General features: G+C 40.0%; 2 protein-coding genes across 2 annotated transcripts in view; one reads left to right on the plus strand and one right to left on the minus strand.

The window, feature by feature from the left end:
* LOC114267892 (BURP domain-containing protein 6) overlaps window positions 1–23,761 on the plus strand; it is a 103,724-nt gene that overhangs the window by 44,589 nt on the left and 35,374 nt on the right. The window lies entirely within an intron of this gene.
* LOC114301541 (uncharacterized) lies at window positions 2,543–5,404 on the minus strand. Its single transcript, XM_082875024.1, has 4 exons — window positions 5,034–5,404; window positions 4,364–4,422; window positions 3,379–3,503; window positions 2,543–2,864 (listed from the first exon to the last, which is right to left on the minus strand). Exons 2-4 carry the CDS (start codon window positions 4,401–4,403, stop codon window positions 2,685–2,687), a joined length of 345 nt encoding a protein of 114 aa, XP_082731150.1. The 5' UTR covers window positions 4,404–4,422; window positions 5,034–5,404; the 3' UTR covers window positions 2,543–2,684.

Here is a 23,761-nt window from a genome sequence, read left to right on the forward strand (position 1 = left end):
GCTGTTAACTATGCAGAGGGGTTATCTATGACGTAATGATGACGACATTTTGCAACGTTTTTAAGAAAAACGCCACGATTTCTCCTTCTTTCATAAAAAAAATCAAAATCATAAATAATGATCTTCTGACTTCTATTCAAACCAAACCTATATAATCCATCACCATTTTCAAAATATATAACCATAATGTGAGTGAGCATTCATTTTTCAATTTTCCATAAAAAAATAAAATAAAACCCTTTAAAACACAAATGTCAATACAAAAAAATAAAATTAAAAATTGTTAATATTTTCTCATTTTAATAAAAAAAAATAATAATAATATTCAGTGTGCTCTCCAAATTCTCTGAAAATAACTTCAAAGCTCTCATCAGTTTCATCAAGTCATCCCATCATCTTCACCAAAATAATGATTATATACCTAAATCATCCAATTCCATTAACACAACTTCAATAAACTTGAATGGTTGGAAAATCTACTTACTCTTGCATACCATGTCAAGAAGGCTAGAAAGATAAGAAACTATGAACCAGCATGACCAGACTAAGAAAGGAAAGAAATTATATTTAAAAAAAAAAATCTGGCAAATAGAGAGAGTTGTACCACACCTTTATAAAGAAAGGTAACAGACAAACCTGAAGCATAAATAGAGGATGCTATGAACCTGAACCATGTACACAACTGCTAAATCTCATTAGTAAATCTTGGAAGAGCATGCTATGAACAGTAATAGAAACTACAGCATTTTAAACGAATCAGCATGCTATGAATGTATACATGTATACGGATCCATCTGGTTTCAAACGAATCAGCACCGTATCATCATCAAATCAATCGGTAACTAAATAGAAATTAGATCCCTAGGTGTCGATAAGATGGTAAGATGAGAGGATTTGTTATAACTTAAATCTACCTAATAGCTATATGATGTAATATAGCAGTATATACTTCCTCCACACTGTTCTTCCCAAGCCTTACCAAAAACATTTAGTATCTTAAGGTAGACACCAAATCACAGTACCAAATCATAGTACCTAGTTTTGTGCTGGTCTAGTGATTGGCTTAGAGTCCAAATCATAGCAGACTAGAGCCCTGCCCTCAATAAAATAAATGAACCATAATAAGCTTACAAACGTTTTGATAGTAGTAAAACAAACAACTAAACAATGGTATATGATTATTTATTGGCATATTTGGGTAGAGGAATTGTAGATTCTCTAACAAGAAATAGATTCATATCAAATAGTGTTACATCTATGAGATTGAAAATAGGTTTATCAAAGAGTATTTATCAGGACCAACAACCAAGGCGATACAATTTACAAATCTATGTCTAAATGATAATTATTAAAACAAATCATATTGCATTTACTTTCAGGACATTGATCGGCAACACAATTCAATATCGAGAATGGTAACCAACATTATCAGAAGAAAAAGTACATAGAGCAAACCTTGGGATTTTTGAAGATGTCACTTGGATCATTTATCACAAACCAACCAAGTCGCCAACCAGGGACTATCAATCTCTTTGATAAAGAGCCAAGTGTGAGAATCGGACCAACCGATCCAAAGACTCCCATCAACACAAAAAGGATTAGCCCTGAAAGCAAGGTGGACATAAACTTCATCAGCAATTACAAGAATTTTCGTCATTTTTGCAGTTTCAGCAATCTAATTGCAATAAATCAGTTAATAGAAAACCCAATGCTTATTGTAACCATAAAACCAATTATGAAATGAAGAATACCAAACCTGTAGTAGTCTTCACATTTGCAAAAATTGAAGCTACTAGAAATGCCAATGAAATTTGCAAGTTTACGTAGATGAAATAAAACACAAATTGGATGCTATAGTCATTGAGTGTGAAGAATTTCAACCCTGAATCAAAATCAATAGTTTTGAAGTTAATTCTAAAAGTTTAAAGATCTTCAGCCCTCTTTACCGGTACAATTTCAACAAATAACTGAGAGTCAAAGGAAGCCTTTAAATGCTGATTTTACGTTCTTTCCAACACCCTTTCACTATCATCCCAAAATTATAGGCTCTTTGATTTGGAAAACATAGCTCCCAACTTGAAAAATAACTAGCAGACACACCTTGCCGCTTAAGATTTAGCAATAATTCAAGTGTTGCATTTATAGGAAATAATCTAGTGTTCTCCGTGTTACATCCAGCTCTCCCCTCATGGATGCTGGCTCAAACTGCAACCAACAACAGACATGTACTTTGTGAGCTTTAGTGGGCACTGTAGTTTCAAGTGAGACAACACAAAAAATACGGTAAAAAAAATAACACCAAAGCTAGATTTCCTCCATTATCCTAATAATAATTATAAAATAGCCTGTGTTAAAAGTGCCTGTGTGTGTGTGCGCGTGCACGTGTGAGAGAGAGACCTGAATAAAAGTGCAGCCTGAAAACAGTCATTTAGTGCGAAAAGTGTCCAACCCACTAACCAATCATACATAGAATTTTTTTACAATTTGAAAGATAATTCCCGTATCTTCTTGAAAGACCAAAAAAAAAATGGTCTAATGATTATGAAAATTGGTTTAGTCAGAGGAACAATGTACAGCATACACAGAAAAGAGCAATAGGTCAGCAGCAACAACATAATAATTAGCAGAATGGTTTCACTAGTATGAACCACCAGAACACCATTTTGAAACAGTAGGCAAAACTTTCAGGTTTCCCAAACAACATAATAATTAGCAGAATGATTTGAGGCATATTGATCTGCAGTTATTTGTTGGAGACTGGATCTTTCTGGTATTTTCTTTAGAGGTTTTGCTTTCAAATTAGGCACAAAAACAATTTGACTCAGATTATTTGCTTTCTTATTGTTAGATTTGATCCCAACTACCTGAAGGAAGGTAACAAAAATAAAAAAAACGCAGAATGGAACAAAAGTATATTAATAAGCCAAAGAAAGCAAATTATTAACCCTATGAAAATATCAGGAACCCTTTGAATAGATATGGATTTGAAATCAACGGATTTGACCTTAATCATTAAAGGACAACAACTTAAATTTAGATATGATTGTTTACTTATGAATTTCAAGATTGAGTTAAATAGCTTTATCATGATGGATTTGAAATAACTATAAAATTAGTTATTTGAAATAATGCTAAGAATTCTCTTTCTAGCTACAAGGATCCTACTAATATGTATATATATATATATCTTGTATCTTAACTTATCTTCTTCCATTGTTTTTCTATCTATTTAACCTCAAATCCCTTGATTTTATTTATTTTTTGTGTGACAATTACAGGAATTGAAATCCACATCTATCCAAATGGACCCTTAAAAGAAGGGTGCTAGATCAATACGAAACAAAGGAAAAGACAAACAATCTTGATAAAAAGCAGTACCTTACGCAACTCCAGATCGTTCATCTCAATCTTGACTAGAGTAACTTGCCATGACTTCTGCTCATTAATCCATAATGGTGCCAATCTAACTGAGCTAGCATCTAATGTGACTGATCCAGTATCCCCTATCATTCAGAATATGCAATGAAACACATGAAGCAAATCATGAATCCACTGGGACATTATATGATGCATGATAAGTACATCAGGATTTGCATTCAAGTGCTAAGGATAAATTATATGAGCACAAATGTTTCATACTTGATACATACTGCGATATTGTTATGTGCTTTCATAAATAAAAAAAAATATCTAAGCCGTCATGTGCTTTCAGTATTGTTATGCTTTACAAGGGCACCAGCTTGAACATCTGCCCATGGCTGAGAGTTAAAAGTGTCTTTATTTGCATATAATTACATTAAATATATATTCCATATTGGATTTACATCTGAAGATCAATGAGGAATACAATACTGAAGTAAATGATAACTTCAGGTTAGAAAAAAGAAGGCATAAGCTTATTGATATCTGTAAAATAGAGTAAGTAGAGAAGCATTCTTCAATATGTTTCAGAAGTGCCAAGTTGTCAACACAGTTGGGCATGGGTACACCATGTAAAAAATGTCCAACGTGATGATTACTTCAGGGTATGTTGTACTACATATCACAGATTGTAGCCAATTTTTCCGTTGGGCTTCCCTTTACACTTCATTTCATGGAACCAATCATGTAGATTCTCCTAAATAGAAACAATATTCTTCTCAGCTGGTTTTCCACTGAAAAAGCTTACTTCGTAGTTCATGGCAAGAACAAGATCTCTTGAGCAATCATTTTTCCTAACAAAGGCACACGACACACCTAGATAGGGGTGTGGATTATGGACACGCTAATTCTTTAAGCTACAAACTTGAGATTCTGTAAAATTTAATCAAGAGACATACATCATATATTACTCATTCAAAGGGCCATAAAGGTGAGAGCGCACCATGAAGTTTCACCAGAAGACCACTATCATTTAAACCCATAAATATGGCTTCACCCCACCTGCAGAGTCATATCACAAGCTTGTATATAAGTGACATAGACACCAAAATAAACATAAAAGATAGAATTGAAAGCTTGTTTCCAATAATAACTGCAATCTTAATGACTTGGAAATTGATAAAAATAAAAATAAAAATAGAAACCAAATGCATTAATATAAAGGAAACAAGCATGTTCATGATCATGCTTAGAATATTAATTTTGAGACCACACTCACAATTTGCAGAAGATTCATCACCATTTCACATTCACAGAGATTTGCTCACAGTAAACTCTTTAACTCACCAGATCCACTTCCTAGAATGTTTTTAAAACAATAAAATATGGGGGCAATATAATCACTTCCACGCCCCTCGCTATCTCGGATTCTAAATTATCCAATTGTAATCCTCACAACACATTTGGAGAGCCAGTTTCCTTAGGGTGAATAATAATAAACCTTTTTCCAAACCCGATCTGCCATGAAATTTACAGATCTATAAAAGCATAAACCTTTTCTCATACCTGATCTACCACGTATCTAATTTCGACCAGATCTAGCAAAAAAATAGAATAAAAAAAATGAAGAAAAAAAATTATGAAATCAGAGATCTAGAGAACATATTTGATACCTTAAGGGCCTGAGGAGCAACGTCCCAACCCAAACGCGGCCTCGTTCTGGGACAACGATCCATGTACGGGTGTGGAAACTCGATCATACGTTTCATCTCCATGATCGAACACAGATAGACCAAACAGAGTTTGGAGAGAGATAGAGGTTTGCAAAGAGATCGAAGAGAGAAGAAGAGAATCGAAGAATGATAATGATCTGATCTGAAGAACAGATCGAGATCGAGTTCGAGTTCGATGAAGAACAGCTAGAGCAAAGCCCTCGAGCGACAGAGATCGATGAAGAACAGCTAGAGAGTTTGATTGCGAGAGAGAAGAGCGGTGTGTGAAAGAGTGAGATCAGTAAAAGGGAGTGAGATCTGTGAGAATGAGACGGACCATGACGGAGATATGAGTGTGAGAGAGTGAGATCTGTTACGTGACTTTTTTTCCTTTCTTATTTTTTTCTCTTTTTAAGTACAAAAAAATGGCATTTTTTAAACGATGTTGTATAAACGCTGTGGTATGCCAATTTTCTTGTAGTAAATTTCTCGAGGAAAATGAACGATAAAAGATGAGAAATGAAATTAAAAGTTAATGACAACCTGTGAAATACTACAATCTCTTGCGACACAAAATGGGCAAGTAACAAGAATAGTGACAAACATATACAACTTAAATATCACCAATGATTGCAAAAGTTGTTCATGTTATCATGGCTTCACAAATGAGCAAATGAACAAATCTCTCTCTCTCTCTCATTATACACATTTTGGATAAAAGGTAGAAGCGTCTAAACGAAATGATAATTGTTTAACTACGGATGCTAAGCAATGCTAGAGTTTCACATATAAAGAATGAAAAAATTGCAAACCGCATGGGGAGGAAAAGGCCGGAGAAAACAAACTTGTTACAATAATTACGTGTATTAAATCTCCTCAACACCCAGCAGCTATGAGGAATTTGTCGTAGGAGCTCGAAGGCGGAAGTCTGAGAGACTGTTGATGTCCATGCTCGAGTGAACAAACAAGAACCTTCTCTCCTCCTCCTTGAACTCGCTCCATGTTTATCAATTTAAGATCCTCTTCTAAAAGCTCCATTGTCTGAAAGAGAAGCCCACAAAGAAAACTTCAAAAATATTTCACATGCGAGAAAATACAAAAAAATCCAGTCTCATGTTGCACTTTCAAATTTCAATAATAGACAATGGCAGACAGATGTCGCATTCCTAGTCTGAGAACTGAGGTTTGGGCAGAAATTGATTTTATTCCATAAATAAAAGTTTTCTAATATAGTTTTTTTTTTTTTTTAAAATAGTTAGGAACCTTTGAAGTGGGCAACAACTTCATAATAACCCTGACAACATCAAAAGGGGGGTCAAAAGAAAAAGGGTTTGAATATAGTCAACGATACCATGAGCAACCTTGTTTAATGTCGACTAGAAGGTGCACACCCACAAGGGTGTTCTTGAAATCGGCAGTCAAAGGATCCATGGCTGTCCTTGAAATTGACAGTTGCAGTTTACAAAAGGGTAGTTTAGGTATAAGAAAAGTTGTGACAAAAGTATTCATACCAACACTATATGATAGTATAGAAAAGTAATACAAAAATAAAATAAGATGAGACTAATGACCATACATGATCCCACGGCCAACCAAAAAGATTTAAATGTCATAATGAAGGATAATGGTATTGTCCAAGACCTTCTAATGAATGAGTTCATAATTCTCCTAAGCTTGATAGTTTTTGGAAAGTAAGGAGGGTGTAAGTATAAAATTCAGAAACTATTTTACCAGCGATGACAAAGAATCAATTTCTCTTCTTCCTAGGAAAATAACAAGAAGGTGGGGAAACAAATAACACGACAAATTCTCACCACATTTGGCATTTTATTTTCATGTTCACTAGCGAGAACTATAGTCTATGAAGCACGAACACGCGGACATGCAAATTTTTTAAAAATGAGGGACACGACACGCTGGGGACATGTTCAATATATATAATTAATTTTATTTATTATATATCATAAAATTATAAAAAAAATCATTAAAAGGTAATAAAAATACAAAATAACACTATTAAAATTATAAAAAAAAAACCATTTAATTGATTTAATTTCATATATATCATTCACAAATAACATAAAATTACATTTCATCAATACATAACATGTCATTCGAAGCTACCAACCATCATTTGTTACAAAATGCATGAAAATCAAATCACAAAATATAAAATTATCCAATGTACCAATAACTATCATCTATTACAAAATCCATAAATATCAGAAAATGTAAACCTAAGTAGAGGAAACTATTACAATATCTTCACCACCACCTCCATCTTCTCCTTCATCTGTAAATAGGACCACCTCCATAACCGGTTCATCAAGTGAGAGGTTAACTATCCCAAGCATTCCAATATCATCAAATGAGTCAAAGTTATCTTCGGCAATGTCCCACATTTTGTCTCTTCTTGCAAGTATTGGAATCTCCTCCTTGATAAAAGACGAAGATTGCTATGAATGAACGCCAAGTCCTTTGCTCGTTGAGGGGCCATTTTGTTCCTTCTCACTGAGTGAATAAAGGAGTAAGTACTTCAATTTCTCTCACAACAAGATGAAGAGGCGGGTTGCACAAGTAATCTCAAAGCTAGTTTTTAAAGAGATGGTGCATATGCACCATATGCACACCACCAAGTATAAGGATCCATGTGCCACCTATTATGAATAGAATCTTACTCTGCGAATGCTTCAACATAACCTGAAAATTTTACAAACTCAGTTATCACATTGGTTCGCTCCGTGATATCTTCAAAATACCTCTTAAAACACTTGTTCCTCTCACGTGTCACCTCTCCATCCCTACGTGGAGGAACTCTATTTTGATCCTCATGAAGCCACTCATCAATATAATACCTACAATACAAAATAGGGAAAAAAATAATTATTTCAAGAAAGACTAGATAAGTCCATTAAAATGAAATATCTAAAACAAATTTAAATGTGGTACTTACTTTGTCAATGAATGTGCCATACAATGGAGAGGAGTATTGATTTTTTTTTTTTTTTTTGGTTATTTTAGTCTGGCTAAAAAAGTTATGTTTAGGAAGATAATTAATTTTTATTTTTTTATTTTTATAGTTGATTTGATAATTGTGAGAGAAAAAGTGAAATGATTATGATTTAAATGTAATATTTTATTTTATTTTATTTTTTGATCAGCAAAATAAAGATTTATTGATCAGCAAAATAAAGATTTATTGATTATAAAGCGAATTGCATTCAACAAAACATCAACAAAACAGACGAGTGCACTCAGCATCATAGCAAACTTCCACAATCCCAACTAGGTTGGCACCGCAAAGGAAGCACAATCATTTGCAAGCACTCAACCCAAGATTGGCGAGAAACCAATCAAAATAACCAAAATCCAAAAAAACAGAATAGCAACAGAGCTTCAAAACAAACAGTAGCAAGGCACAAATCATGAAAACAAACAATTAATTAACATAAATCAGCAGCCATTCCAACAGCATCAAGTCAGCCATTCCAAGCAGCAGTAAACAACTCCAAGCCATGTATAAGCATAGAACAACCATGTACTTCAATCCCAATTCCAACTCCATCAAGCCCTTGTAGATCAAACCAGATCATCATATCAGCTTAGCATATCATCATATCAGCAAACAACTTCAGACCAGATCATCAGATCAGCTTAGCATAAGTCAGCTAACAGCAGCATACAATACCTAAACAAATTCTAACATCAAACCAGATTCCAATTTTCTTATAAGCATACTTCAAACCCGATTTCAACTCCATCAAGCCCTTGAAGATCACAATGCTTGGCCCCTAATCAGCTAAAGGTTATGAACCAGATCATGCACAGAAAAAGCAAAGCTTGGGTTATGAAACTTAACCCACAAAGCTACCCTAGTTTTTACCATCTCACTGATTTCCATCACCTGTGGCTGAATTCCTCTAAATACACAGTCATTCCTGCACTTCCATATGTACCACAATACAGCCACAGGAATTGTTTTCCAAATCATCCACTCAAGCTTCTTAAATTTAAACCCACCCCACCAATTAAGAAACCCTTCAATTGAACCAGGGACAGCCCACTGTAGAAGCGTCTGAACGTCCCGGAAAAATCCCGTTTTGTTCATTAGGCTCACTACAGTTCGGACTCAATGTCACGGTTCTGAATCTATATCACAAAGTGCAATGCAAGATCGATAAATCACCAAAGAGTCCAAATCCAGCAAATCATTTTGAAAAACAGATTTTTAGATAGAAGTGCCAAACATGGACTGCTTTGCCAGATACAGAATCGCCACCTAAATATTTTATTTTGGGAGAATTTAGGAAACCCTGACACGTTGCCTAAGGCCACGTGTCCGTCATTACCAAAGTTGTCGCGGCTCGGGAACTTGGGTACGAGAGGGGAAGGTCATGCAATGAGCACCCCCGCTCGCCTAATCAAAGATCAGCCTTTACAAACATGATATCTTATTTTTGAAAACACATGTGCTCTTATTCCGGTTATTAACCTAGAATTACTATGTGATGCGCACAGCATACAAGTATAGACTGGATCGCCTAAGTTGGAACAAAACATCTCATGTTTGTTTTTTAAAGCGGTTTGCTACTCGCAAGTAGGCTAAAATGCGGATTTTGCCACCCTTAAGTGAGCTTAGAAAACATGGTGATTTGCCACTCTCAAGTGGGCTTAAAACTCGCAATTAATGATTTGTTCCAATTCAAATAATCTAACCTTCACCTACAGGCATTCAGGCAGTTATATCACATAAGCAGTTAGTCTCATGGCAAGCATGCTATCATGGAAATCACTCACACACATGCAAGGATGCTAAAGCATAAACACTCACCGAGTACTCCGAGCCAAAACAAAAGCTATGTTTAGAAATCAATGCATGATCCTAGCTATGTCAAGAATGCTTAATGCAATACATACAAAATGCAACTAAGATAGGCTTAGCTATTCTAAAATGCCATGTGAAATGCAATTTGATACATGTATTCAAACAGGAATTGAAATACAATGCAGTTAGTATGATGCGCCGAGCCCGATGCATGCAAGACAGATGAATGGATGCAAACATACGAGTATAAGGATGCTAATTGAAACATGCCCTAAAACTAACTATCGTAAGTTGGTAAATAAAAGGGAGAAAGAAATGGGAGTTGGAAGACATGCATCACACACACGAACGCTTATTACAACAATTGGCCTCTCGACGGAGGGTCCGAATAACAAGCTAACTAGCTAATCTAAGCTAATCTAATTAAACTAGTTATTACACAATGAAATGAATAACGAACTACAGCTAACTATTACACAACTCTAACTAATTAACAAATTAGCGAAGTTAGCAATTAAATAAGCATATAAACTATATGATGTAGGCTGCCTCAGCTCTGCTTTGGATGACAAAGGATGCATGCATGCTCGAGTCACCTTGTTCGGAAATCCCTCGCGACGCCCCGATTTGCTTCTATTTGCAATTGATCACAGAAACTTGCACCAAGCTCCAGAGAGAAGAAACTCCACCTTGGGAATCTGTGGGGATGCTGCTGACCAGATATTGGCCTTGGAGACCACCTGCCGACCACTTTTTGTAGTGAAAACCAGAAAAAGTGGTCGGCCAGCCACTTTATCTGGTCAGGCGACCAGCTTTTGCTGCTGGTTTCTAGTTTTCTGCAACAAAGGGCAAAAAAGGGACATGGCAAAGTATTTACAACACATGTATGCGCGACCACCCTCCCTATCATTACATAAGCTCAAGGGAGTGTAGGCCTCAACCATCGGGCCACCAATCACGCATCTCGATGCATGATGGCCGAGGGGTCGAATTACGCAACTCAATATGGAATGAATGCACATACAAACACCTAAAGCCTAGAACTTCGTCATGTATAGTCAAGAGTGTCGACAACCGGGAATCGAGGTACGTTTCATCACTTCGAGTATAAAACGTCCCTCGTTTCCCGTGTTCGGACTAACGCATATTCCAAACACAATGCAACAAACATGGCATGCACAATGCGACTCAATCATGCAACTTAATGCAACACAACTTGGACATGCAAGCATGCAAAGGATGATCATGCAAACTAACATACACGATGCTATGAACTATATGGCATACACAACGCTCATGACACTAGCATATACAATGCACGTGGTAACCAACATACATAATGCAATGAAAATGGCATGCACAAGTGCAATGATCAATCATGTAACAACATGGCATGCTCAATGCTACGAACTACATGACATACTCAATGTGCAATGGACTTAAACCGAAATGAATAGGCCTCAGCCATGTCCAAATCAACGGCCATTGATGATGAAATCAAGGCACCAAAACACACACAAACATGTATAATGCAATGGCCCAAGCCTAAGGCACAAAATACAACTCTCCAAGAGCATTGAACAGATGAAACATGGAGTACAATGGCATGTGTTCCAACACTGAAATGACATACAAAATGACTTCGAATCATGCAAACAACTCACGCAATGCATGTTGAAAGGCTCAAGTATCGAAAGCTAGTGAAGCATATTACACTAGAGGCATGCAAGGCGATGCTCAAATGACCAAACCAACCACAAACAGACCCTATACAGGCCAAAACAATAGCAAAATGAGTTAGGATGATGGCTTTGAAAGGCACAAAAATGGTGCTCATGCAATGGCTCACAAATAGGGCATAAAAGCATAACTCCAAAGAGCACTTAAAGAGTGGAAAATATGGAAGTATAGCAGCCCTACATGCTCTAAAATAACATTCCCAATAATGCCAAAGCATGCAAATATCTCAAGTTAAGCATGCAAGAGACCTCAAAACTCAAAGCTAGTCAAGGCTATTACACAACAAGCATGCATGGCAAGCATCATTCGACCAAGAGGCCTCAAAATAGAGCTAAGACAGCCCAAACTATGAACAAAATCATGTTGGGGCAAAGCCAAAATGTGCAAGAATAAAGAGCCAAAACGTCATGTGAACTAAGCTAGTAAACAAGATTTACACTACAAGCATATGGAGCATGTGAGAGGTTACCAAACCAGCCAAAAACAGGGCCATGACATGTCAAATGATGACCAAAAATCCACTGAAATGGAGCTAAAACATGCTAGATTGACATGCTACCTTGATGAGCCATAAATGGGAATACACTACACATATGAGAAGCATGCAAAGGGTGACCAAACCAACCATGGACAGAGTCTAGGCAGGCTCTAAAAGTCACCAAAAAGTGCCTAAACCAAGCCTTGAAAGTATGAAAATGTATGCTCCTTTGATAGGCCAAAAATGCAAGTAAACAAGACAAAAAGATAGAGGGTCACCCCTCTCTGATTTAGGACATCAAAACCACATGCCAACCACTAAAAATGCACTGGATTTCAGTGGCTAAAAGGTCAAGCAAGGATTAGCTCAAAGGCCCTAAGGCATGGCACAAAACAAGGCCAACTAGGGCATGCAAGAGGGTAGAAGACCCTCAATACCCAAGAGGCCTTAATCAAACATCTTAAGTACTCAAAAATAAAGCTTTTTTTAGTTGAAAGTTAAGTCAAAAAAAGCATGCAAAGATGGCTAGAAGAGTAACCAAAACAAAGCTTAAAAAGAGGAAAAGGGGTTACCCTTGAAGCACTGCAAAACTAGCAACTTCTCCACCCCAAAACCAGCTTTTGTGACCCAAATACCACCTGCAAGGATCTCAGCTCAAATATGGTGGTGTGTGGCTAGGAGTTGTAGGGCAAAAGTGAATGAATAACACTCTTTGAGGCACAAAATATAGAATGAGAGAATAATATGGAGAGGGAGATGTATCTATCACTCTTAGCCAATTTCAGAACCTGGAGAAGGGGGAGAGGCCTCCTCTCTTATAGAAAAACATAAGCTAAAGCTTCTTGGAGAAGTTTAGAGCTTGGATGCAATCCCTCCATACACGTGTATGGAGGATACAGTTTTTGCCCTCCAGCTGGCACAGCTGGCATCCACAACACCTGTAGAATATGCAGGAAGGCCGCCGACCAGTTAAAGTGGTCGGCCGGCTACTTTTACTGGTCGGCCGACCACTTTTTAGGAGAAAGTGGTCGACTAGCTACTTTTTCTGGTTTTTCAAGACAAAAAGTGGTCTCCCGGAAAGAAAAGTGGTCGGTCGGTGGATGGAAAGGCCAAAAGTGGTCGGCCAGGTGCTAAATTGAAGCCCTAGAAGTTAGCTTTCCAATGGCACCAGCGTTGCATCAAAATTCAAACTGTGCCAAAAGTTATGCCTGTTTTGGTAAAACCGCACAGTTTCAGTCCAATCGGATTGATGCCCTACTTCAACCAACCATATCTCCCCCGTCCGAACTTGGCTTTAGGAGATTCTTGAGTGAAAAATGAAGCCCCAGAAGTAAGCTTTCCAATGGTGGTGGCCTCATAGCTGAAATCCAAGTATGCAAATGAATAGGCCCAATTCAGCGAGGGCTGCTCGACTCTCTCTTAACGGTTCATGCCCATTTTCTCCCCCAACTGGATTTCTTCCCTCTTCTCCTCTTTTCTTCAACTTTAAACCCCTAAGTAAGGTGTTTTGAAAGATTTTTCAAAGATTTCATCTCTCTTTCGTTCATTTCCACTTTGTCCTGGCTCGGTTTACCAAAAAGCGCGACATTTAACAAAATGTGAGCCTCAGAACATTGTAGGAACTTTATTTCAAAAATATTTTGAAAGAGAGGGTTTTAAGATCTAAAATCTTTTGATCAATAAATGGGGTGTTAGGTCAGGGTTTGACTCTCCTCTTGCCGAAGAAATCAAACATTTTCCCTGCACATCTTTCACCACCAAGTAAGCAATTAGCGACGCCTAAGTCTTAAGGTCGGTCAAAAATGGGGTGTCTACAGTTGCCCCTCTTTGACAGAGCTCGAAGTCATGAAATGACATGAGTGAATGTCAAAGCCCAGAGACGACCCATTTTTGACAAGGTCGAAGACTTGGACAAACAAACAAAATACAGATAAATAAATGGTTGTGCCCACAGGCTGCCTACGTATCCCTTTGCAAGGAATCAAATTAGCGTAGTTCAGGGGCAGGATGCAAAATGATATGCAGGAAGATTTTGATAATTGGACTTATATGCTACGCGAAGCCGGTTTTCGGTTTGATAATTGGACTTATACGCTACGCGAAGCCAGTTTGAAAATTGGACTTATATGCTACGCGAAGTCGGTTTGAAAATTGGACTTATACGCTACGCGAAGCCAATTTGATGATTGGACTTATACGCTACACGAAGCCAATTTGATAATTGGACTTATACGCTACGCGAAGCCGGTTTGATAATTCAGGATTTATGCAATGCACTGCAATGTAGTGGCTAAAATGTAATGTAATAGCTAAGAAGTGAAGGTACCTTACAGGGACAATTGGCAATGACTTACCTCGGCAATGTCCTACCTCATGCTGATGTGAGAATCTTCTCCTTCTTCTTGGTTGAACCACAGGTACTACTTTTCTTCCTGACTATGGTCGCAGCTTTCCCTATTCTCCAACAGGGTGACAGACTAGGTTGGTTCAGTATCCAGAATTGAGGCGCATACACATGCTATCTCAATCTATGGGGCTGCCATACAGATTTCAAGCCGAGGATATACCCCTGGGTATTTAAACCAGACTTTAGTCTCGAAAATCTCAAACCTTTGTGTTCTAGGCATGAGCCATTCAAACTCTAGTTTCCACCGTCTCAGTTGGTCTCCTAGGAACTCACCGCAAACACAAGCAGGTGGCTATACCAGACCACCAGAAGTCGTTCGGGCACGATAAACACCAAAGGAATTGCACCTTTAGGGGATTTAAGGTCTCCTAGACCGGAATAAAACAGATATGATGCAATGGATGTAACAGATAGAGCAATAGATACAAATGGGGTAACGCACTCCAACCACGCTGGAATCGTGAGAGGAGGAAGAACAAAGAAAACCAATCAGGAGCGCGTTCCACGCAACCGGAGATAAATTCCAAACACGCTGAAATCGTGAGAGAAGGTCGAAAACAAAATGCCCAAGCGCATACAACACGCAACCTGGGATAAATTCCAAACACGGTGAAATCGTGTGAGGAAATGGACACTCAAACCACGCCAAAATCGTGAGAAGAGGCCTGAAAACAAAACGCCCAAGCGCGTACACGACGCAACCTGGGATAAATTCCAAACACGCTGAAATCGTGTGAGGAAAGGGACACTCAAACCACGTTGAAATCATGAGAGGAGGTCCGAAAACAACCGCCCCGGTGCGTACACAACACAACCTGAGATGAATTCCAAACACGCTGAAATCATGTGAGGAAAGGGACACTAAAACCACGCTGAAATCGTGAGAAGAGGCCTGAAAACAACCGCCCAGGTGTGTACACAACGCAACCTGAGATGAATTCCAAACACGCTGAAATCGTGTGAGGAAAGGGACACTCAAACCACGCTAAAATCGTGAGAAGAGGACTGAAAACAAAATGCCCAAGCGCGTACACGACGCAACCTGGGATAAATTCCAAACACGCTGAAATCGAGTGAGGAAAGGGACACTCAGACCACGCTGAAATCGTGAGAAGAGGCCTGAAAATAAAACGCCCAAGCGCGTACACGACGCAACCTGAGATGAATTCCAAACATGCTAAAATCGTGTGAGGAAAGGGACACTCAAACCACGTTGAAATCATGAGAGGAGGTCCGAAAACAAACCGTCCAGGTGCGTACACGACGCAACCTGAGATAAATTCCAAACACGCTGAAATCGTATGAGGAAACGGACACTCAAACCACGCTGAAATCGTGAAAGGAGGTCCGAAACAAACTATCAGGCGCGTGCTCGGCGCAACCTGAGAAAGTCCCGAAGGACAACAATCCTAAACGCAGCTCTACTTAAAAGGATAAATGGTACAAGACAACACAAGATACAAATAAACGCAATAAGTGCGATGATACAGTACATGTTACAAGCAATGTAGAGCATGATGTTTAGGGAATACAATAAACAAACAAAGCGGCACTTTAGAAAGCACCTCATAGAGTGAGTGGCGGTAAACCGCTTTACTCTAACAGGGATCTCCCCTCCATTGTGTTCTTCGAACACTTACCTTTAACTCGCAGTACAAAGGTCTTGAAATTCTGACAAGGGGTAGCTCTTGCATGCAGAAACCACAAATCTCGTTTTCCTTCCTGGTCATATTCACAACTTTCCCTTATTGCAAACATAGCCAAGATAACTTTGACGGGGAATGGTACTCAGGGAGAGCACTTCTGATCGTCATTCTGGCCTGAAACAGTGAAACAGTCAACACAGTATTCTGTTCACTTCGAACACACAACTCGTATCAGCACACTGCTCATTCTGAACACGCAGCTCATAACACAGTATTCGGTTTATTCGGCACACAGCTCATATAGCACACTGCTTATTCTGAACACACAGCTCATAACACAGTACTCAATTTATTTGGCACACAGCTCATACAGCACACTGCTTACTCTGAACACACAGCTCATTCTGAACATACGGGATGTAGTGACGGAACTTGCAGAAGTTAAAGCAAACCCAGATGCTCCAAATTTTCTCTCTTTTCTTTTGCTTTGCAGTCCGGAACCCATATAGCTTCAGATAGGTCCTGGTTTTACTGTTCTTACATGACCTGGGTTGAACCTTGCGGTTTTATGAAAGAACAAATCTTGTTTTGCACAAATGTGGAGAACGGCACGACACTCTGAGCACAAAACGATTTTTTGAAATTAAGAGTGAGAAAAAGTTCTCAACTGGGTATTGAGCCTACAACCGAACGCAGCGCACCACGACTCGACAAAGGAAAACAAAGGTAAAATAACCTAAACACAAACACATACACTTGAAACGACTCAACAAGAATCGAGACAAATAAAAAACAAGAGACACGACACTCAGACGTGTTCCAATGGCGAGAGACCTCTCAGTTCGCGAGGAGCCAGTTTCTTCAGGTATTGTTTCCCACCCTTTCTTATTTATGATTCTCACATCACTCGGTCCTCAGGCTCTGTTTTTCTCAAAAAGCCCTTTCCTCACTTTTTCTCTCAGGGCACATCTCTCTATTCTTCAATCTCTCATTTTTTTGTCCCTCCCCTGGGTGGTTGATAGATAAGCAGGAAGTTATGGGCTCTTGCCCCTAGTATTCTACCAGATTCTCATTCTTGTTCACAACAGTGAGTCTCTCCCACAGAGGGGCTGCGCTACAACTGGGTGTGTAGCAAATCTGCAGCTGACATCGGTTGACGATGCTCTGCTGGGGAGTTTGGACGTGATCAGATCTGTCCAGATGAGGGAGTAGAATATCTTGCCCCATTCCAGTTCATGCTTCGCACTTGGCTTGATACCGCGTTGCTTGGAGGATATGAGAGCTCTCTGCCCTTTTGCGGTCAGCTTCAGTGGTCCCCTTTTCCGGCAGGTATAATGCCCTTTTCTGGCAAGTGTGTTGATAAAGGGGAAAAGACAGAAAACCTTACTCAACTGTGCCCCTAGTTTATCATTTTGACCATTTTTTGTTTTCTTTTGCTTCTGCTAAAACAATTTTAACCAAAATTAGAGTTAGATTAACACGCTTGTTCAATTTTCTGATTTGAAATCATGCAAGTCAAGTTATGAGCACTGAAAATTTTCCTTTTTCGGGTCTAAGAAATTGTCCAGTTTTAAAAAAATTGAATAATTTTCGAGAGAATTAGTCAACCTCATTAAAAATTCTCAAAAACTATTTTTGCAAATAGCCATTGCTCGACCAACAGAAAATTTACTCTTGAGATGCACAACCTCAAATCCAAAACAAATGGAAAATTGCCCCTTGTCTGAACGGCACTGCATGGCAACTGAAAGTTGCCCCTAGTCTGAATAGCACCGCAGCACTGCACGGCAATGGAAAGTTGTCCCTAGTTTGAATAGCGCCGCAACATGTGGCAACCAGTCCTCACAGTGACAATTATAACCAAATTCTCGGATACAGAGAAGACAAAGATGACCAGAACCATCACATGGACATAGTCGAATTTGAAGTGTTTTACAGCTGGACTTCAGTATGAAGTTGCCTACGTATCCCAAAGATGGGAATCAAGCCTTACGTAGTTCAGGAGTAAGTTGCACTCGGGTATTAATCTCTCCTTTTGCGCTCTAACTTTTGCCAAGGCCGCCCTTTTTGGGTTTTCAACCTTGCGAGCTTTGTTCTTCTTTTCTTTTCAATTCTTTTCATTTCTTTTCTTCTTTTTTCTTTTTCATCTTTTCTTTTCATTTTCTTCATTTTTCTTCTTTTCTTTTTTTTTATTCTTTGCATTTTTCTTTTTCTTTTTTTTGTTCCTTTTCTTCTTTTTCTTGCTCTAACTTTTGTCTGGGTCGCCCTTCTGGATTTTCGACCCAGCGAACCTCTCAAGGGTAAAAGTTTAGCTTGTCCATGTCAAATGGTTTGAGATCTCGAAGCCATCTGAATTCAGGAGAATGGCTGCTGTTCGCTGATGATGTAAGAGTTCATCCAATGGGGGCTGAATTTGCCCCTAGTGCTGTGGACAGGAACTCGGTTGTCCTTCAGCAATACTTTCTTCTTTCTTCCCTTATGGGATTTGGCATTCTTGTCGATCTTCATTAATTTGCGGAATGATCCATCTTTGGCTCTTCGAGCATGTCTAATATTTTTTGCCCCTAGTCCGAGGGGTGCTTCTGATTTAACTATGCAAGCTTCATTTGACGATGTCTGACCTTCTTGATCTGACTTTTCTTGCCCCTAGTTTGAGGGCTGCTTCAAATTTGGCCTGACGGGCCTCCTTTGTGGTTGACCGTTGAACATTTTGAATTAAGGTTCAAGGTTTGGAAGCAAAGGGGTTGAGTCTCGAGGCTGAGAGCGATCCTAAGCTGCACATTCTTAAGAGCGATTCCACACAGGTCTTCGTAAAACCACGCAAAACATTTTTTGAAATCTTTTAAGAAAGCGACTAATCGCTCGCGTTAAAGACAATGCAGAACCAATCTGAATCAAGCCAGGATCCTTCTCAGTACTCACATTAGCAAACATGATCTCAATCATTAAGGGCTTAGCATGCCTCTCTTTCTCTCAATTGATCAAATTTTTTTGCAAATCCCGAGGAATTCCTTCCTTTTTGTTTTCATCACAATGTTCAAAAAGTTTTGAAAAACTCAAGTCAATGTAATGATTTCAAAGCACAGAAAAGACACAGTTTTTAGTCAAATACTGCCATCTCATTCAGAACTTCTGGCACAACTAGCACAAGGCAGAAGCAAACACAAGAGTGTAAAAATCACTGCTGTTCATTCAAATCTGTTGGCATTATTGGCTCCAAGGCAGAAACAGACTCAAAAGAAAATGAAAAGACAAACACAAACATAAAACAAGCAAGTGATGTCCGAGGTAACACCCCCGAAATCACCCGACCCCAACAAAATAGGACTGACTCGGTGCAACAAGACAGACCCAACTGACTCAATAAGAAAAGACTGACTCTGCACAACACAACAAGACTGACCCAATACCCAAGTCAGAAAGTAAAGTAAACAGCATTCGCAAATGCTCAAAATAGTGCGTGCCATCCCCATAGCTGGAGTGAACTGAGTGCCATCCGCAGGTGGTTCATCCCCTGATCACATGGTCACATTATCTCCCAAGTTCACTGATCCAGTGCCGAAAGACTTTGCAGAGCTTGGCGCGGCAATGACCCCGTCGTCAATCAAATCTTGCACTTCGTAGTGAAGACAAAAGCAATTGTCAATGCCATGACCGGTTTGTTGATGGAAGGCACAATACTGGGTAGCATCATGTGTAGCCAGAAGAGGATTCGGGAGAGGCCGAGGCTCAAGGGGTTTGACATGGCCTTGTCCAACAAGGATTTGGAGAGCTTTGGACAAAGGCATATAGAGGGCATGGAAGACCCTCTGACCTCGGGGTTAGTACTTCAAGGTTTGTGGATTTTTGTTGGACGCACCAGCAAAGGGATTGGCAGGTGCTGGCCTGGTTTGCTGACCTCTTCCGAGTGGAGGATTAGAGCTAATAGGATCGTTTCTGGTACGATGGCCCTTCTCCCAGTTTTCCCCTTGCTTCGAACTGCTCTCATTCTGAGTAACGAAAGTATCTTCTGCAATATTTGCAACAACTGCGAGCACTTGCTATTTGTTTAGCCCTTCCGCTTTCAAAGCCTCCACATCCCACAGAAGGTGTTCATGGGGATCAATGTCTGCCCCTACCTTGTTCTTACATCTTGCCTCCACTTTTCCAAGGGATTGGCCTTCTTCCAATATAACTCGTCCCAAGATTGGGGAGCCTTTTGTCGTGAAACTCCTAGCATGTGATGTGGTCGACGAGGGAGCCAATGTCCTGGAGGCCAGATTTGTCACAGTTCTTTGAAGATCTCCAATCATTCTCATCAACTCAGAAGCAGTGGGTTCACGGGTTTGAGATGATTGGGGTTCAGGTGCACCCATCATGCATAAGTCCATGCTTTCTGGAATGAACACCTCAGGTTTGGGTAGATGGGCTGGGGTGATGTATATGTTGGGGTCAAAAGTGGATGGTAGTGTATGGATGAGGTTGAGGTGGGGAGGTGACGAGTCAGTACTAACCTAAGGTCCTTTGGGTGGAGCTAAGGTCTCTTCGTCAATAAGATCTTGAATCTTATGACGGAGGAGAATGCAACGGTTCGTATCATGACCGTGTTGTTGATGATAGGCATAGTATTTAGCTAGGTCATATCTTGGTGGAAGAGGATTTGGAAGGGGTTGGGGTTCTAGGAGTTCTAGGTGCCCTTCTTCTTGCAGCTTTTTCAAAGCTTGGGAAAGACTCATGTAAAGAGGATTGAACTTTCGGGCTTGGGGCCGATTTGAAGTGATTGGTTTCTGGCCATTGAGGGAAGTGGTGATAGAGTCTACTTCTGAGCATTTTGCAGTTGTGCTACCATCAGTAGTAACATTGGAACTGTGAACAACATTCTTCTGCAAAGGCTCATCATCTTCTACAAAGATTCCTTGTCTGATGGCATCCTTGATTTGAACCCTCATTTCATGAAGGGCTGGAAAGGTAAATAGGGGTAGAACCACCATCTTTTGCAGTAACTTGCCATGAAAATTCCGAACAATCATCCTGATCTGATCTTTGTCGGAAGGCCTTGTAGTCATCATTAAGGCCTTTGCTCTCCATCTCGTCACGAACTCTGAGAAACCCTCATTTGGTTCTTGGCAGGTGACTTCGAGATCACGAGTTGTGACCTCAATCTGTGTGTTGTAGGAGTATTGAGCAATAAAGGCCTCAGCCAGCTCTTCCCAATTCCATTTCACAGAGTCCTCAAATTTCGCATACCAGATTGCGGCCATCCCAGACATGGTTCAGCCGAAGGGAGACAACTTATGGGCTGTGGTCAAACCCATTGGCCTCAGGATATCAGAAAACAGGTGGAGGTGCACCATTGGGTCTCCAGAGCCGTCAAAGCGGTCGATATGCGGTATTTTGAATCGGTCCGGCAGAGTTACGGCTGAATCGGTGTACCCATCCTCAATATCCGGAATGGACTTCACGTCCTGAGACTTCTTGAACAGCTTTTCTAGCTTGCTCACTTTTAGTACTGTGGGGTCCACTTCGAACTCAAAGGGAGAATCCGGTAGGTTGGTGGGTGTGGGTGCCTTGGACAGCTAGGGTAGGATTGGGGGCAGAGCTGGCCCCGTTGGGATGTCCGTATCTTCCTGGACATTTGCTGTCTCCCCGAGTATTGGGACTCTTGGTGGGGAAGGAGCTGGGTGTGAAGCAGATGCCCCAGTTTGCTGCTGTAGCCTGGCGATTAACTCTGCCTGTTGGGCCATAACCTCGGCCTGGCGTGCGGCAAATTCTGCTTGACGAGCAGTGTCCTGCTGCATGGTTTTCATGCTCTCCTGGAGCTGACGCATCATTTCTTCCATTCCTGCCATACTGCCCTGATCTAGCTGAACTACCGGTATATCTATTCCTGTAGTAAAAATTGAGACCTTAGCCTGACTGTTCATTGGTGGGGTGGATAAGGGCCACTGATCTGGTAACTGCTGAACTGGTGATCTGTGCCTGACTGGCCCTTTTATCCTGCCTCTGGCAAAGGAACACTGATTTCCCTTGAACTAAATCTCTGACCTGACAAAGTCTATCAGCACAAGTCCTATGAACCTCGGGGGATATTGGAGCCTTCTGAAGCTACGGTTCCAAGACTACCTTGCAAAAGAGAAAACAGGCAACATCTCAGCCCAATTTCACTGGAATAGATATGAGCATAGCTGAATGACTGCACTCTCTACTGAATTCTGCCCAAAATTATGCTTGTAAACTGATACCCTCAGGTAAAACTGATCCCCCCAAAATACTGATGCCCTCAGGCCTGATACCCAGACTTTCAAACTGATACATGCATTCCTTGTAGAGGCACACTCTAAAAGCACATAACAAGCAAATGAGAACCAAAACACCCCTATGGTGGGGTAGGGTTTCCCTGTCCTATTTTGTCAGGAGCTAGGGTTTCACTACTCACACAGCGGTTTTAAACAACCTATAATCAGGTAAGCAACCTGTCCTAGCTTGGAATGGCACTACAGTTTCCGATATGCACTAGGTCGAATGGTCAAAAAGGGTGCCCCGGTAAAAAATGGGGTTTGTGTTCCCGTCGTGGCAGAGCCCCCAACCGGTCAACCTTATAGCATGCTTCTCAAAGCAAGCCTTTGGCAAACTGTTCAGGAATAGCAGACAGCAAACACTGTGTAAACAATGCAAATGCAAATGCAAAGAAACACATAAGTGTAAACAAAACAACATATCATGAGTTCAAGTCAAGTTCTCTAAATCCCCAGCAGAGTCGCCAGAAACTGTAGACGCGCCCGAACATCCCGGAAAAATCCCGTTTTGTTCATTTGGCTCACTACAGTTCGAACTCAATGTCACGGTTCTGAATCTAATCTCACAAAGTGCAATGCAAGATCGATAAATCACCAAAGAGTCCAAATCCAGCAAATCGTTTTGAAAAACTAATTTTTGGAAAGAAGTGCCAAACATGGACTGCTTTGCCAGATACAGAGTCGCCACCTAAATATTTTATTTTGGAGAATTTTGGAAACCCTGACTCGTTACCTAAGGCCACGTGTCCGTCATCACCAAAGTTACCTCGGCTCGAGAACTTGGGTACGAGAGGGGAAGGTCATGCAATGAGCACCCCTGCTCGCCCAATCAAAGATTGGCATTTACTAACATGATATCTTGTTTTTTAAAGCACATGTGCTCTTATTCCGTTTATTAACCTAGAATTACTATGTGATGCACACAGCATACAAGTATAGACCGGATCGCCTAAGTTGGAACAGAACATCTCATGTTTGTTTTTTAAAGCGGTTTGCTACTCGCAAGTAGGCCAAAATACGGATTTTGCCACCCTCAAGTGGGCTTAGAAAACATGGTGATTTGCCACTCTTAAGTGGGCTTAAAACTCGCAATCAATGAATTGTTTCAATTCAAATAATCCAACCTTCACTCATAGGCATTCAAGCAGTTGTATCACATAAGCAGTTAGCCTCATGGCAAACACGCTATCATGGCAATCACTCACACACATACAAGAATGCTAAAGCATAAACACTCACCGAGTACTCCGAGCCAAAACAAAAGCTATGTTTAGAAATCAATGCATGATCCTAGCTATGTCAAGAATGCCTAATGCAA

This window comes from Camellia sinensis, chromosome 6, assembly GCF_055761805.1.
Source record: "Camellia sinensis isolate YWXY chromosome 6, ASM5576180v1, whole genome shotgun sequence".
NCBI classification, from domain to species: Eukaryota; Viridiplantae; Streptophyta; class Magnoliopsida; order Ericales; family Theaceae; genus Camellia; species Camellia sinensis.

Excerpts from the sequence above, each read along its gene's own strand:
- LOC114301541 (XM_082875024.1), bottom strand. The coding sequence starts at position 4,403 with ATGGGTTTAAATGATAGTGGTCTTCTGGTGAAACTTCATG. Across the intron at positions 3,504-4,363 it reads TCTTCTGGTGAAACTTCATG|GGGATACTGGATCAGTCACA; the intron begins GTGCGCTCTCAC and ends TCTGAATGATAG. Across the intron at positions 2,865-3,378 it reads ACGATCTGGAGTTGCGTAAG|GTAGTTGGGATCAAATCTAA; the intron begins GTACTGCTTTTT and ends ACCTTCCTTCAG.